Source organism: Phyllostomus hastatus, unplaced genomic scaffold (genome assembly GCF_019186645.2).
Source record: "Phyllostomus hastatus isolate PE091 unplaced genomic scaffold, TTU_PhHast_1.1 phas_scaffold_78, whole genome shotgun sequence".
Classification (NCBI taxonomy): Eukaryota; Metazoa; Chordata; class Mammalia; order Chiroptera; family Phyllostomidae; genus Phyllostomus; species Phyllostomus hastatus.
In genome coordinates this window covers 71,722,643-71,737,510 of record NW_025334041.1, presented here as the reverse complement: position 1 = coordinate 71,737,510, position 14,868 = coordinate 71,722,643, and the positions used below count along the sequence as shown (strand labels likewise).

At 40.2% G+C, this 14,868-nt stretch overlaps 1 protein-coding gene and 1 pseudogene across 1 annotated transcript in view; one reads left to right on the top strand and one right to left on the bottom strand.

The window, feature by feature from the left end:
• RMND5A (required for meiotic nuclear division 5 homolog A) overlaps positions 1 to 8,394 on the top strand; it is a 64,714-nt gene extending 56,320 nt beyond the window's left edge. The window contains exons 7-10 of the mRNA XM_045827457.1: positions 132 to 234; positions 2,663 to 2,817; positions 4,068 to 4,154; positions 4,687 to 8,394. Of these exons, the coding sequence (XP_045683413.1) occupies positions 132 to 234; positions 2,663 to 2,817; positions 4,068 to 4,131 (322 nt within the window). The 3' untranslated portion in view covers positions 4,132 to 4,154; positions 4,687 to 8,394. The remainder of the gene's footprint in view (positions 1 to 131; positions 235 to 2,662; positions 2,818 to 4,067; positions 4,155 to 4,686) is intronic.
• Positions 8,395 to 13,356: 4,962 nt separating this feature from the next.
• LOC123811285 lies at positions 13,357 to 13,908 on the bottom strand (annotated as a pseudogene).
• Between the last annotated feature and the right edge of the window lie 960 nt (positions 13,909 to 14,868).

The following is a 14,868-nucleotide window of genomic DNA, read 5'->3' as shown; positions in this document are numbered from 1 at the left end:
AGAACCGAGAGCTCTGTGCTCTGTCCGATTGTAATAGCTCTCTGCACACAGAGTCTGGAGGAGTTGACATTTGTAGGACCAAGCTGTCTGACACTGGCCTAACACTGACATTTCCTCTTCCGTTCTCCCAGCTTCTCAGCAGGTTGCGTGGCACTGCCGGCTTTAATTAACATTAAAGCTGTGATTGAACAGAGGCAGTGCACTGGAGTTTGGAACCAGAAGGATGAATTACCTGTGAGTTCCATTTCCTATTGGTTATTTACCTTTCCTGCCATTAGAAGAATGTGAATGTTAAGGATTTAAAATGTTGGTCTTGCCTTTTAACTGGGGAACATTATTATATAGCCTTTTGACAGAGTTTCTTTTCTGCATATGCTCACATGATTAAATAATAGAAGTGGGGGGCCAAGTACATTTTGGAGGCACTGGAGGGATTTTCTTAATTTTTTGACTTAGAGTGGCAATGAAAGCTAATGAAGAAAACACTGGCAGTTGGGAGGGTGGGAAATACTGTAGCATGTAATGTGTTCTGCACTTGACACACCACATACTATGATTTTTAAAATACATAAAAGCAGTGAGTCAATTTGATTGGATTTAGTTTTATCTTAGTATTGGTGTTTATGAGATCATAGGTTTGAGCTCGTTTTATTTGTTTATTTATTTAAGATTTTATATATTTTTAGAGAGAGGGAAAGAGAGGGAGAGAAACATCAATGTGTGGTTGCCTCTCACGTGGCCCTCACTAGGGACCTGGCCTGCTACGCAGGAATGTGTCCCGACTGGGAATCGAACCAGCAATTCTTTGGTTCACAGGCCAGTGCTCAATCCACTGAGCTACATGAGCCAGGGCTATTTACTTATTTTTAGAGAGAGGGGAAGGGAGGGTGAAAGAAAGGGAGAGAAATATCAGCGTGTGGTTGCTTCTTGCACACCCCCCCCCCCCCCACTGGACCTGGCCTGCAACCCAGGAATGTGCCCTGACTGGGAATTGAACCAGCAATCCTTTGGATCATAGGCCAGCACTCAGTCCACTGAGCTACACCAGCCAGGGCTTGTTATATTTTTCTAATACCAAGTAAAGTAAGTGCATTGCTATTAAATTAAAGGTCATCCTTTGACACCTGCAGTCATCAGTGTGTACCTCCAGTACTGTGTGTCTACTGCTGTCGTGGAATAGGCCATGGTTTTAAATGTCACTTCCAGTAACTTGCCAGTTCCTAACTTCTCCAAGTAGTTTGTTCATCTCTGAAATGGAGACCATCCTTCTCTTTTGGGACTATTAAAGGCTGGAGGTAACATAAATATGCTTAGAATAATAAGGGATACAGAGTAAGTACTCAGGTTTGCTTACATAGAGAGACAAAGGTTCTTGTAGGTGTATTTCCACCAGGCCTCTGACAGTAAGCACTACAACTTTGGAGTTACTTTTGCATGGTTCTATCACAGACCCTAAAGGGCTAAAACATGCATTTGGCTTTTTGTTTCTTTTCCGCCACACCTGTGCACAGATTTATCTGCAGTTACCTTGTTCTTCCAGCTGGTAACTGTTGGTTGGTTACCCCAGCTTCTCCTCAGACATCTGGTTTGATGCAAAGCACAGGTGCATCTCCAGTCCTGAGTGTGGTCAGGACACCAGCAGCACCCCTGCTTGACTGCTGCTCATTTTGAGTGCCCTTAGAACTTGAACCTTCACTTGCTTTGCAGAGGCAAGTTCCTGCAAGACCTTGGCAGTTTCCCAGTGATGTATACCTCTCACACTCGTGCACTAGAACGGAGCACACTGAAATCTGAATTCACCTCAAGTCTGTGTGTCAAGGATAATAAAGCACTTGGAAGTAATGATCTGGCTGTTTTTTTCTCAGGATTTTTCTGTTACACTTTGTCAGCTTTCTTGAAAGACTTTTATATTGATAGCCATTTTAGATTTAGAAAGAAAGAAAACCAAATTGTCATTTGTTGGGCCCCTACCATAGCCAACCACTGTGTTAGGCGATTCCATAGCTTTTCCTTGTTTTGCTCACTGCACAGAGAAGTAATTGACACAAGTGCTGTGGACTGTGACTGTGAGAGGACCTGCTGAACTTCAGTGTGAGGCCCTTGTTTCAGGAGGTTTCTCTGGACCATTGTACACAAAGCATGGGAAACTTAGATGTGAAGCTCATATAGAAACAAACCATGTTTGGTTTCTTTTTAAAGGAATTAATGCACTGAGTTTTATCACCTAGCTAAGTGTGCTGTAAAACAGTCGGGATTTCTGATGGGTTTTACTGTTAGGTGTATCTAATGACTTTTCGAACGTGTTTGACTTCTAGAGCATTGATTTGTTTGCTTTTGACTCAGTTCTCAGGCATCAAATTTTGTTTGAAAGTATCATAAATAATGTATTTTCTCAAGCCATTGAGATTTGCTTCCCTGCAGTTGTTGTCAGTTTGGCTCAGATACACTCATAAAAATTCTCTATAACAAAAATTTGAAGGTTAATTTAGAATTATGAAATAATACTTGAATCCTACGACTGTCCCTGTGAAGTTAGAAGAGTGCTGTAAAAAGGTGTGTTAAAGGAGTACATTGGGTCAGTGTTCTCTGCCGCATGGTGCGTGCGCACTGCTGTGAAGGTGTCCTGAGCTATAACCTGAGTCTTTTTACTTTTTTTTAACAGATTGAAGTGGACCTTGGTAAAAAGTGCTGGTATCACTCTATATTTGCCTGCCCCATTCTTCGTCAGCAAACAACAGATAACAATCCACCCATGAAATTGGTCTGTGGTCATATTATATCAAGAGACGCCCTGAACAAAATGTTTAATGGTAGCAAGTAAGTGTCTGGCTTTTTAAATGTTAGTAAAAAAATTTCTTTTGTAACTTAGTGGGAGGATAGTGAAAAGGATACTTAGTGAAAAGTAATGAGAATAAGTAAATGTTGTTAAAATGTAGAAATAGATTTCATAACTCTTCATTTAGCATAGTGGGTGGTACCTGATTTTTTATTTTTTTGGTCAGTTTTTAAATTTGTTTATGAATTTAGTGATTAGACTTCTAAGCATGATCTTCTAAGCATGATTTAACTCTTCTTGCGTAGGCAACACAATGTCATCGCCCCCACCCACCCTGCCTTTGTACGCAGATGGTAACATGTAGCATACTATAGAGTGGTCACTTAGTGATACATCTTGGGGCTCTTTTATATGCTACAGAAAGAGCCCTCATTCTCTTTTTAAAGCTGCAGATTATTTTATTATGTGGAAATGATAATTATTAAACTAGTCCCTTATTGGTGAGCATTTAACTTCTATTACTGTAAGGTGAATTACATTATCTATATGTGATATTGCTGATTCAAAGGGTGTGTATATATTTATATATTTTTATTTATATATTAATAATTGAAACTGCTGATTCAAAGGGTACATATACTTATAATTTGTATACATTAGAGCTCAAAAGTCTCAAAGCCTATTTTTAGTTTAGGCAGCTAGAAAATTGTTTACTGGAGTCCATTGCAAACCATTATGGTAAAGTCTTCCCTTTAAGAGGAGGCCCTGGCATGTAACAGAGGTGTCTGTGCCCTCCCCAAACCATGCAGCCATGCTGGTTTTGTGTGCCCCGCTACAAGACACGTCAGCTGCTCTTGGGAGGCTGCGTATTTTGCAGGTTCGGCAGCTGGCATCTGATTTGCTGCATTTGAGTGGATTGTGTGACCAGTAGATTTGAAACTCATTTCAAGACAGATGCATCCTAAACCTTGGATTTACTTCTGAAAACTCCAAAAGCAATTTTCAGAAGAGTCGTCTTTGTTTTGTTTACCAAATGATTTTTGCTGACATCTGCTGAAGAAGAGCCTTTCAGTTTAGGGTCTGGCTTACATGATTTTAATTGTGACCCTTCAAAGCTTGGCTGTTACGTGAAGGGAAAGCATAGTTCACCTTTGATTAACACATTGTGTGTGTTTGTGAGTAAGTTTGTGTGTGTATAATTGTTAAAGATACTTTATAACTGTATGAAACAGAATGCTCAATACTGATCTTGTTCCTTGACTTGGTGTTTTTTTTCCTTGTGTTTACACAGATTAAAATGTCCATATTGTCCAATGGAACAAAGTCCAGGAGACGCCAAACAGATATTTTTCTGAAGAAATAATTTAGTTTGCAATTTGTAAGTGAAACTGAATTGTGGGTGCATTTCAGAAGAGAATGTTCCATTTAATGCAGCTAACCAAGGACTCCCGTGTTTATATAAGCTAATGCTCCAGAGACGTTGCCAACACGTTAGTGTACACACTGAGGGAGTGTTGCAGATAAATATGATCATAGGGCTCTATTATATTCTTGGTCTTCATTTCTGATCAAGTAAATACACCAGCAGTTGTCATTCAATGCAGGTTTTTGTACTTAATTATATGGTAATTTTTTTACTTTTTAAGAGCAGAAATGGAAATTGACCTCCCTGCCATGTGATTAGTATTTCTCCTGCTTTTACTTTTGTCATTTTCTTGATAATTGTAAGCCTTGAGAATGTTTGTGAAAAGGTTTTATTTCCTGTTATGTGTACATAATTAAATGAAAATTCTTCAGAAAAAGTTTGAAAAATTGAATTGTGGTTATAAAACTTTTTTTTTTTTTTTTGCTTAAGAAAGAAAGCTGTGATAGATTCTGAGTTTGCTTTTTGATCTTTTTCTCTGCTCCAGTTCTCACTGAAAAGTCAGCAGACCTGCATTTGAGCTTTGCTGGTAGCCTGGCTGCCTGTTTTTAAAATTCCATCATGAATTTAGCAGGTTGGTGTGAGAAGTCTTCCGCTGGAATAGAGTGGAAGGAGCACTGTTGTTTCTTTGCTTTTATTGCCAAGAGGTGCTTATTTTAAAAGTGTGTTCAATAAAATGAAATTCTGAAGTTAGAAGTGTTCTTAAGTTGATATTTGCTCTCTTGGTCTTAGTAGCCCTGTTCTCTGAAATTTGCCTTTAGGACTTGGCTGTCTATTGCATTTGTATATCATTGCAGACACAGTATTGTGTGTGTGCGTGTGTGTGTGTGCACCAGCATCAAACATTGTGCATCTGGAAGGGAAGAAGCATGTTCCAGTTCTAAAATGCAGTAATCAGTCATTACATTAAATCCTTACAGTTAGAATCTAGCAAATTTTCTGTAGCACAAAATATGTTTCTTGCTGTTTCTGTATTTGAGTAGTATAATGTTCAATGCCTCCGCTGCAGCGTGTGTCAGCTTGTGGACTGAGTCTCTGTGTTATTCTTACAGAGACACAATGATCTTTTCTCTTGTGAGGCATCTTCATGTAATGCACTATCCAGAAATAGCCATGTGTAAGAGTCTTTCTCTGTATGAAGAACTACATGGAAAAGACTTTTGTGGACATAATTTTGACTTACAACCCTTTAAGTACGTCATCGTAAGAAGAATGTTATATGGAGATCCCCCAATATTTTGCAACATTATTTCATCTGACATGGAACTGAGCATCAATATAGGAAAACCTCATGAGACAATGAAAAAAGAAGAAAACAAAGGAAAGAGAATTGTGACACTTCACATTTTAAAGTACAGATTGACTTAGTTTGGGGGGAGGGAGAGAACAGATTTGGTGCTAAGTTAATTGGAAAGTGGCAGCACTTGCCATAGTATACAGCCTGGATGGTTTGTCCTGAAGTGCTTACCTGGGAGAGTTGGGTTTTGTTTGTAAAGTAGAGGGTACTGCAGAGAGCCCTGCTTGACTGGTGTGTGTGGCCAGGCTTAGGTTGAGGGCTACTGTGTGCTGTGTGGGTGAGCCAGGAATCAGGATCAGCTTGCTCAGAGTGCTTGCTTTGTTCGACCTCTCAGCCCCACAGTACTTTTGCCCCGTGTTTCTGCTTTCCTGTTACAACCCTCTCTAAAGTTCCCCCTCTCTCCACTAAAGCAGTGAAGGAAGAAAGCAGAGAGAAGCTCTTTGGACTCCAAAAGAGAAGGTGGAGTATTCAAGGCAATACTCTGGTTGAGGATGTAAAACTGGTTTATTATATATTTTTTTTCCTTTGAATTAAAACCCAGGGTTTCTTTTTTTTTTTTAAAAGCTTTTTTTTGCTAGACCAGATTTAGTGCTATTCACAACTTTTTCTCACCTACCACCAGAAACACCTACATGGCATTTGGGCTCCACATAGGGTTTGAACAGTACAGACATTGCACTGGAGGCTGGAGGTAAATATGTTTGGCAGCCAGAGACTCGTAGTTTTCTCAGGCCACTTTCAAGGACAAAAGCTAGAGCTCCGCTTTGCCCTTCTCCCAGGGTTGGGAATCCTGTTGGCAGTTTCCTGTGCCAGGTCCTTATAGTCCTCCTGCTGCCCAGGGTTAGGGCCAAATATTTGAAACTCTTGACATGACGATTTAACGTGAAAATTATGTCTTGTGACCTTTAACTAAATGCGTGGACTAAAATTCATTGGTGACATAAATGTGAAGGGTAGGTGGATTTGAAGAGGCCAGGCCTTAACCAAAGATACTAAAATAGAATATGCTGTCCTTGCTACTCTAAAAACATCTTCACCAGTGGTGTCAGGTCCATAGGCTGTGGATGTCAGCACTGTGGGGGAATGCTCTTTGATTCATCATGCTCTGCGTTCCACTTGCAAGAGGTCATGGTAGAACCAAGGTTTTTTACAGTCAGACTAATTAAAATAATGTACATTGAAAACAATTTCAGAGTGGTTTCTTAAATTCCTTTAGAAACTATTTCCATTTGTCTGTCCTGGACTATGCTAAACCAATAAAACCTTATTAGATCCTTAGATTCTGATTTAGCCAGAGCATCTGTGCTTTCAAGTACAGTCTGAAGTGCTGTGGCTAAAATTGTCTTTTGATCTTTTTTCTCTGTGGTGTGATCATCACAGATGCCATTTCTGTTGTTTTAGTGGTGATTATGTGAGACTTCTAATACATAAATGAACGGGTATTGGTGCCTCTTGATTTTAAAATTTTGAAGAGCCACCTCATATTCATAGAGTGTGTGAGTATTTTATGAGTGTATGAGCATCTAATTGAAAATAAGAAAGTTATAAAGTAAATCTTTTGTTTTGATTTTTATGTAGCAGCTGTGTATACAGAGACACTAAAACCCACACCAAATTATGTGGGGGATGAGGATCCTTTTTTTGTCTCCAAGTAGTTCCGCAGGTTATGCAATTACGTTCCGTACTCTTTATGCTGTGAGTTATTTCCACCTCAGTGATTTCAGCCTTTGGGACAGTAGATCCTGCAAAAACCAAGAACTCTTGGTCATCTGCACAAGACAAACTGCTCGTAGACATTAGCCCTCTGGTTTTCCGGTTCAACCTCTGATGAAGTGGACTGCTAGTCACACTGGTCAGTCTGCGTAGTCAGAAGACTCAGGTTATTTTCAGGGAAGGCATGGAGGTATGATTTGGTTGATTTCATCACTAAGCTGTATAAAGTGAAGACACAAACCAAATACCTTTCATTACTTAACTCAACATACATTATCTTCGCTAACACTAGAACGTTCTGGTCTTGAGGGAATGTTCGCAAGGACTAACGAACACCTGTCCAGCTATGGTCAGTTTACCATAAGCAGGTGCAAACTTCATGGACTGTTTATTGAACTATAATTGATTACATACCAAAAATAAAATGACAAATGTATTTTAATAGATGAGGCATCTAGTTTTAGGGTGAGTTTTCCACTGTCGATTTTACTATAAAACATAGGGAGAGAAAACAAAGCTTTGTTTTCAAGACATTTCCCTCTACAGTTTTAAACTGCAGTAGGCATATGTTTCATTACTTCCACAGAGACAAAAGCAGCTGGGATTGACTTACAGCACATGCTTTGTTTCCCGTTATGGGTGAGGACCTACACTCATTTTAGTAGTCATTTAATGTTCTGCATCAAGGCAGATGTGGGGTTCACTAGGGTTTAGTGCCTGATCTTTTCTTTTGGGAAGGGGAGGGAGTGAATGTATTGGAGATGGGAGGGAAGCAGGAGAAAAAAAATGGGAGTGTGAGTGAGTGTGCATGTCTCTGAATTCACCATTACCCCCACGTGTGTCTAGCAAGGAACAGGTAATTAATGTATTTTGCTCATGACTGCAGTGTGCATGTTTCCCCCTCTGTGTTCTCTGAACTTACACTAAAAAGATTCATCCATCTTGTTCAGATGGCTCAGGATTGTATTTCTTTTGCTTACCCTGTGCTCTTGGGTTCTATAGTATTTCTATAATTATGTAACAAGAATAGTGTTGCACTGTAATCTATTATATAGAGATATATGTATGGAAAATTTTGATCAGTTTTTTAAGCAATGTATCCTGTTTGCAAAGGCACAATAAAATTGCATATTATAGTCAATAGGCAATAAAGCTAACAATAAACCTTATTTAACACAAACCATATTCATATTCTTGGTTCATTTGATTTCTGGAAAAAATCTAGCATATTTAGTAGTTACAGGGAATTATTTTAACTTAAAAAGTTCTGGTATATTTAATTTATGAATTTCAGACTGATAATAGAGTTTTGGGAACTATAAGAAATGCTTTGTTAATATGTGTATTCCTTTGTCAAATACATGGCTTCTCCTGTATATATTTTTTAAAATTAAAGAAATGGACATTTAAAAAATTTTATGGAACCAGTTTGTATAAATGTAATGGAGGTACGAGCGAGGGAGAATGGAGGTGCCAGCTATGAGAAGAGAATGTTGCTGAATGCCTTTGCTTAGGGTCTGCATGTTAAAAATTTAAGAAAATATCTTTTGTCACCATCTCATCCTGTTCCTGTGCCACTAGCAGTGTGAAGAGAAGAGGTGGCTAAGCTCAGTCCCCAGTTTCTAAATCGGTGGTTACATGCTGGTGTACCTCTCCACACCACACCCCTCTCCTTACTTGGAGAGCAAATAAAATCCTTCCTCTCTACACTTTCTTCTCTGTGAATTCTTTCACCAATTCTTTCAGCCCCGTCACCACCCACCTTAATATTTTGGTGGCCCATATGGGGACATTCTCTATTTCCTCCTCTCCTCCAGCCTCCTGATACTTCCGACTAGGGGAGCAGCGGGCAGCGGAAGCTGACCCGGGCTAACCCCCTGACCCTGTGTCTGTGTGGTTTAGAGGGAGGATTCTGATCCTCCTTCTCCCCTACCATCATAGCCAGTGACTAAGTGGGGAAACCTACCTGTCAGCTGTGGTATAAATCCATCAGGGTACGTTTTGTCAGTGCTGGGGTAGAAGCTCGTCCTCAGGACTAGAAATTACTGGAAAGCAAGAATAGGAGACTTAACCCACAGCTCCCTACAGCCACAAGCAGAAGATAACATTGGGACAAACTGGAACCTCCTACAGCCCACAGGGGCCACACAACAGCAAACCCTCCAGCTTTTTAATCCAATCATAATCCAATAAAAGCTCAAAGCCCCACCCCTCAATGCTGACATGTTTCTTCACACCATGCCCCTCTTCTCACTTGGAGAATGAATAAAACTTTACCCCTTCAAAAAAAAAAAAAAGGGTTACCTTAGTGTGTCCTCTGATGTCCACCCAGTGGATGGCCAGGACTCTGCCCTGCTCTGACCAGTGTGATAAGCTCTACCCAGGCTGTTGGTGGAGCGTGGCTGACACTCGGCATTGTCAGGGAGGCACTGAGGCTGAGTTGTCTCTCCTACTCAGTGACAAGCTAAAGTAATAGAAACAATCTATTGGTGCACCTCTTGTATATTTTTCTAGGGAAGATACATTCTTACCAGATTTTAGATAAAACCTAAACCATTGTGGGTCCTACCCAACCGAATTTAGAGCTAGCGGCTCAGGTAGTCTAGATGAGGTCTGGCAGGATGGGCCAAAGATCTCACCACTTACTCCTGCAGCATTTGGGGCTCTCTGGGCCTCTGAATGTGGTCCTAGCAGCATTGTCAGACAGGTTGAATGCTGAGCCTCTGACTCAGACCTACTGAGTCAGAATCTGCACGTTTGTGAGCAGACTGGCTTTCTTTAAAGAGCCTCTGGATGCTCTCTTTTTTATGAAGTGTCATCCCTTTTAAATGTGTCAGGTAAGGATCACATGTACTGAACATGAGTACAAGTTTTACCATTTCTTGATGACTGAGTTAAATTTAGTGTATTTTGAGAAAACTTAGTGCACAGTTACTTTAAAAATCAGTATACAGTGGAACCTGGGTTGTTGAACTTAGTTTGTTCTGGAAGGCTGTTCGAAAAGTGATTTCAAAAACTGAATCTCCTTTGTCACCTGAGAGATGCGTGACTGCTCACACAGTTATCAGCACGAAAGGGTTGAGTCGAGAACCGAAGTTTGGCAACTGACACATTTCTGTGAGCAACTTGATTAAGAACCAAATTGTTTGAGATGGGAGACGTTTGAGAACTGTGGTTTGACTATTTCTTTGAGCATCTAGGTATTGAGGGAGTTATATTTGCCGCAAGGCAAGATGTATTTTCTACCTCCTCCCCACCGAAGTGGGGAAGGATGAAGCACCAGAGGTGTGAAGCTGTGGGATGTTGTAATGGCAAAGACTGGAAACACACCTAAGATAATACAACCTGCAAGCGCCTCACTCCCAGTGGAGAAGCTTGATGTGAACATTCCAAGCAAACAGAAATATCACTTCCCAGATGACACTTTCCTAACTTTTTTTCCATCACCCTTTAAGAAATAATTTCACTATCATAACCCTGTATGAAGTTAAAGTTATGTTTCTAAAACAAGTTGTACAAAACTATATAATCTGTTGGGAACCACCCTGCCTGGTTTCAGGAGCTGTAACCCCCGCATGGCTAAGGCTGAGTGAGTGACCTTTGGACCAGAAGCCACTAAGGAGACAAAGCTTATCTCCCTGGCAGGAGTGCTGCCTCTGCTCTTTTTTCCATAACTGGGCCCCAATGCTTGATCAGTTAGCTAATAACTGGTAACATTCCTCAAGGGAGGGACGACATAAGACAGGTATGATCACAGGGAGGCCCCAGGGAAGGACTTGGGGGGCTACAGCAAAAGAGGGTAATGGACCCTTGCCCTCAGTTTTGAAAAAGCCTGAGTCCTCATTCTGTCTGTGAGAAGTCTTCTAATTTCTTGGCTACCTTACTTCCCCTGCCTGACTTAAGCCTGAAACAATGACAGAGGAGGGTGCAGCCCTGTGCTGGAAAGGGCGGGTTCACCCGGGTGATCAGGCCTGAGAAAGAATTCATAAACTCCTGTGAAGCCTGCTTTGCTAAGAATGCTCTCAATTAAATGATAAAGGTCCGAGCAGGAAATGAAGTTCCCAAAGTTTTGTAGCCTTTTAGCTAACAGACCCTGACTCAGAATAGGCCCTCAGAGTTCTTTGTATGTTATCTATTGTTTGATCCTTACTGTCTGATAATGATTAATGAGCTTTATCTGTATTCTGTGCAATTTAAAAGCTAATAAAAGCCCTGTGAAAGGAAGGATCGGCGTGCTCTCCTTTGAGAGAGTGGCCAGGCTGCTCCGAGGTGCGTTCCCCTTGAGAGGGTAGCCGTGCCGCCCCTTTTCTTCCACAGGACTCGGTAGTCCCTGTGAATGTATCTCATGTCTCATCCATGACAGCGTGAACACTGCTGGCCGGTGTCTGCATCAGTAATCCTTCTAATGTGTGATACACTCTGATATGTTCAGTCTCTCCTATTTAATGCTCATCAAAACTGAATGGATTTCATGACTCACTAATGGGTAAAAATCCACAGTTTAAAAAACCTAGCATTAGGGGACAATGATGAAATGATCCATTCACAAAGCTGCTTTGAAATCTCTGTCAATACATGTATGATAGAAAACATTTTTTTTCCTTTTTCCAAAATTTTTTAATCCTCTTGTTATTTTATTTTGTATTTAAGCCCATGTATTATATAAAACATAGCAGGAAAATGAACACATTTATAAAATAAATTAAGGTGTCTGGATGACAAAACACAAGAGCTTTGCCTTTGTGTTGACAGATTGCTTGATATGTTTTTGGTCTTGCCCTTCAGATGTCAAATAAAGATCAAGCTTGAAACAAAGCTGATATTCTGTGATGTTGGGCCAGGAAATGATAGGTTTTCTAAATCTTATTTTTAAATATTGGCCAAAACAAATGCTGATGTAGCAAAATGCAGGCTTTTATCATTAGACATCGAGAGGGAAACTTGAATGAACGCAACTTACCTCCAAGTCCTCTGAAAGGAGATGAAAATTAAATACCGTGTTTTACCAGTGTTCTCCCCAAAGCATTACTCTAGTAAGCATGCAGGAGGATGCTGCAAGCAGCAATAAGATCCAATCTTAGAGGTAGGTTCAAGGCCAGAGTAGGAGAGTGGTTGAAGAAATCCTCCTCAGGCCAGTAACTCTTCCCAGAATGACCTTTGGTGCTGGGGGATGAGTATATGGCTTTTTTTTTTTTTTCTGATTCAAAAAGACATTCCCAATTCCAACCTTCTTTAAAAAAAAAAAGCATTTTTGCACCTGCTATTAAGAGCAGCTAGGATACAGGATAAGGCTGGCATAAAATTACTTAGCAAGCATATGCTAGCTATTCCAGTTTGAAATCTAACAAACTGTAAAATCAAGGGAGAAATAGTTGAAGATGAAGCATTATTTCTTAAGGGAACAAAGTCCCAAAAAGAAGGATTAGGCACTCTCTTAACTCTCTATGGAGAACATTCTTCTGAGGCTAGGTATAAGATGAGGAAGAGCATTACCAAAGATGGGCCAGGTCACGTGGAGGTCAAAAGGAGAGGAAAAAAGGCATTCAGAAAGAAATTTCTTCTGGGTCTGACTAGGTAAATGAATCTAAGGCAACTGCACCAAAGATACACTACCTATTACACCAGCAGAAAGCTGGTGAAAATGTCTCAAGACATTTTAAACCCAGAGAAATGTATGAAAAATGTGTTAACCAAGCAAATGAAAACCAAACCTTCAAGGATAAAATCTCTCCAGGTTTGAAATCCAAGATTAATTCACTTTTCATTAATTTTATGCATAGGAAAAAAGTAACAAATATAAAGATTTGTTTTATTTCTACTGGGGGAAGGAGGAGGATAAATAGAACTGTTTTCCAATCTGCTCTCCACTGTATATACACATACCCACACACACACACACAGACATACACACACCAACAATATCCCAAACCAAGAATCAAAAATCAAAACACCCTTAAGCTTCACCAAATACTTCTTATTTTGACCAAAAGAGTAGGTCCTGAGAGGAAGTGCAAAATGCAAAACCAAATGACCGAAAAATGCTGAACAAAGAGCACTGTTAATATACAAAATATTTATATTATTGAACTAGTACCAGTTGATATTCTCTGTCTGTAAAACTTTGGGACCACATAGCTGATGTTAAATCTAGTCCATGCCAGCTTCCAAAAACCAGGAAAAATTGTATTTAGCTTCATACGTTGATGCCTCATCAAAATTTTCTATGAGATCTGGAATATCATCATCCTCTTCATCAATGTCTTCTGGTTTTGGTGCTTTGCTATTGAACACTTGCCGAGGGAACTGTTCAGCTAACAAGCTGGACAGCTAACAAGCTGGCTTTCTTAGGAAAGACTTGTTAAGCTGTCAGCACCAAACTGACTTAATATTCCAGGAAGCATTTCTATGATTGGTTTGATTTCTACATGACTGGTAATTGCAAAGGTTTTGGCAGAAAGGGAAGTTTGAACTTTGGGATTGTTGAAATAAATAACTATTCCATCATCTTTAATCACGTCTACCTCTTCGATACCAGCTATATTATTCACAGCCAGTTTTTTAGAGAACTCTGAAGTTTTTTGTCATAAGCTGTATCTGTTCTATGTACCACCTTCTTTCTGTGAGCTGTACCCTTGCCCCCTATCCGGACCTGAGCCTGAAGTTTGGCTATCTTTTCTTGATTCATGCTGTTGGTAAATCTGAAGCAGGGAGCGTCCTCAAACACCAGCATGCAGCAAGAGCAAGATGTTTCCAAAAAAACTTTTCTTGCAATGGGATGTTTCTTACTCTCTGAGTTTTTTCTATGTTAGTAAATATATCCAAACACTAGAAATACTCTTGCCTATGCAAGAGTTCCTGTGTATCAAGGATTCTTCAGTTTTAGCTATGTCTCCTCCCAGCTTGGGAAAGTGAAAAATGCTTCATGCTAAATATTGGCTTGTTCAATAGAATCCATTAGTTTTATCATTTAAACAGGTGTATGTATGTCAAGTGCAGAAAGTATTTACCATGTGGTATGGCACCTCAGTGATGTGATGGGATTTTTTAAGTTCCATGCATTGAGGAAAGAGGGTCCTTGGCCTCCTGGATCTTATGAACTACTGATAGATACAGAAGAGTAGAGGACCAAGACCCTGTAGTGAGGTAACTCCATCAGTGAATTAACTAGTGGGATATAATGGGAGGGAAGAGAAGGAAGAGGTGCAGTAAGTTGTGTATTTTTAAGGCCCACTGTGGCTACAGGGGGGTGAAAGGTAGTTGGAGAGGGGACAAGGTTAGAGCCAGGTAGGCCAGTACAGTAGGCAGTTAAGATGAGTTGTTAGTGTTTGTTGAGCACTGTAGGTCCTGGGGGTAGAGTGGGGAACAACAGAGACTTGGCTTCTATGCAGTGGAGATCAAGATAATCCCAGAGTGAGACATGTAATGAAAATACAGCAAGTTCGTGCTCTGAACCCTTTTGCAATTTGGAGAAGCATCAGGATGTTCTCGTCTCTCAAGTGATGGGCTTTCTTGCTCTAGTCTTCTCAAATATTTTCCTCTTTCTATCATCTACATTTTCTAGGATGGTGTATTTCTAGCTTCAGCATACTCTTCTTACAAATATTGGTCTCCTGCACTGTGTGGCTTGTGTGGCTTGCCAGTTTCCAGTTGGGGTTGGAG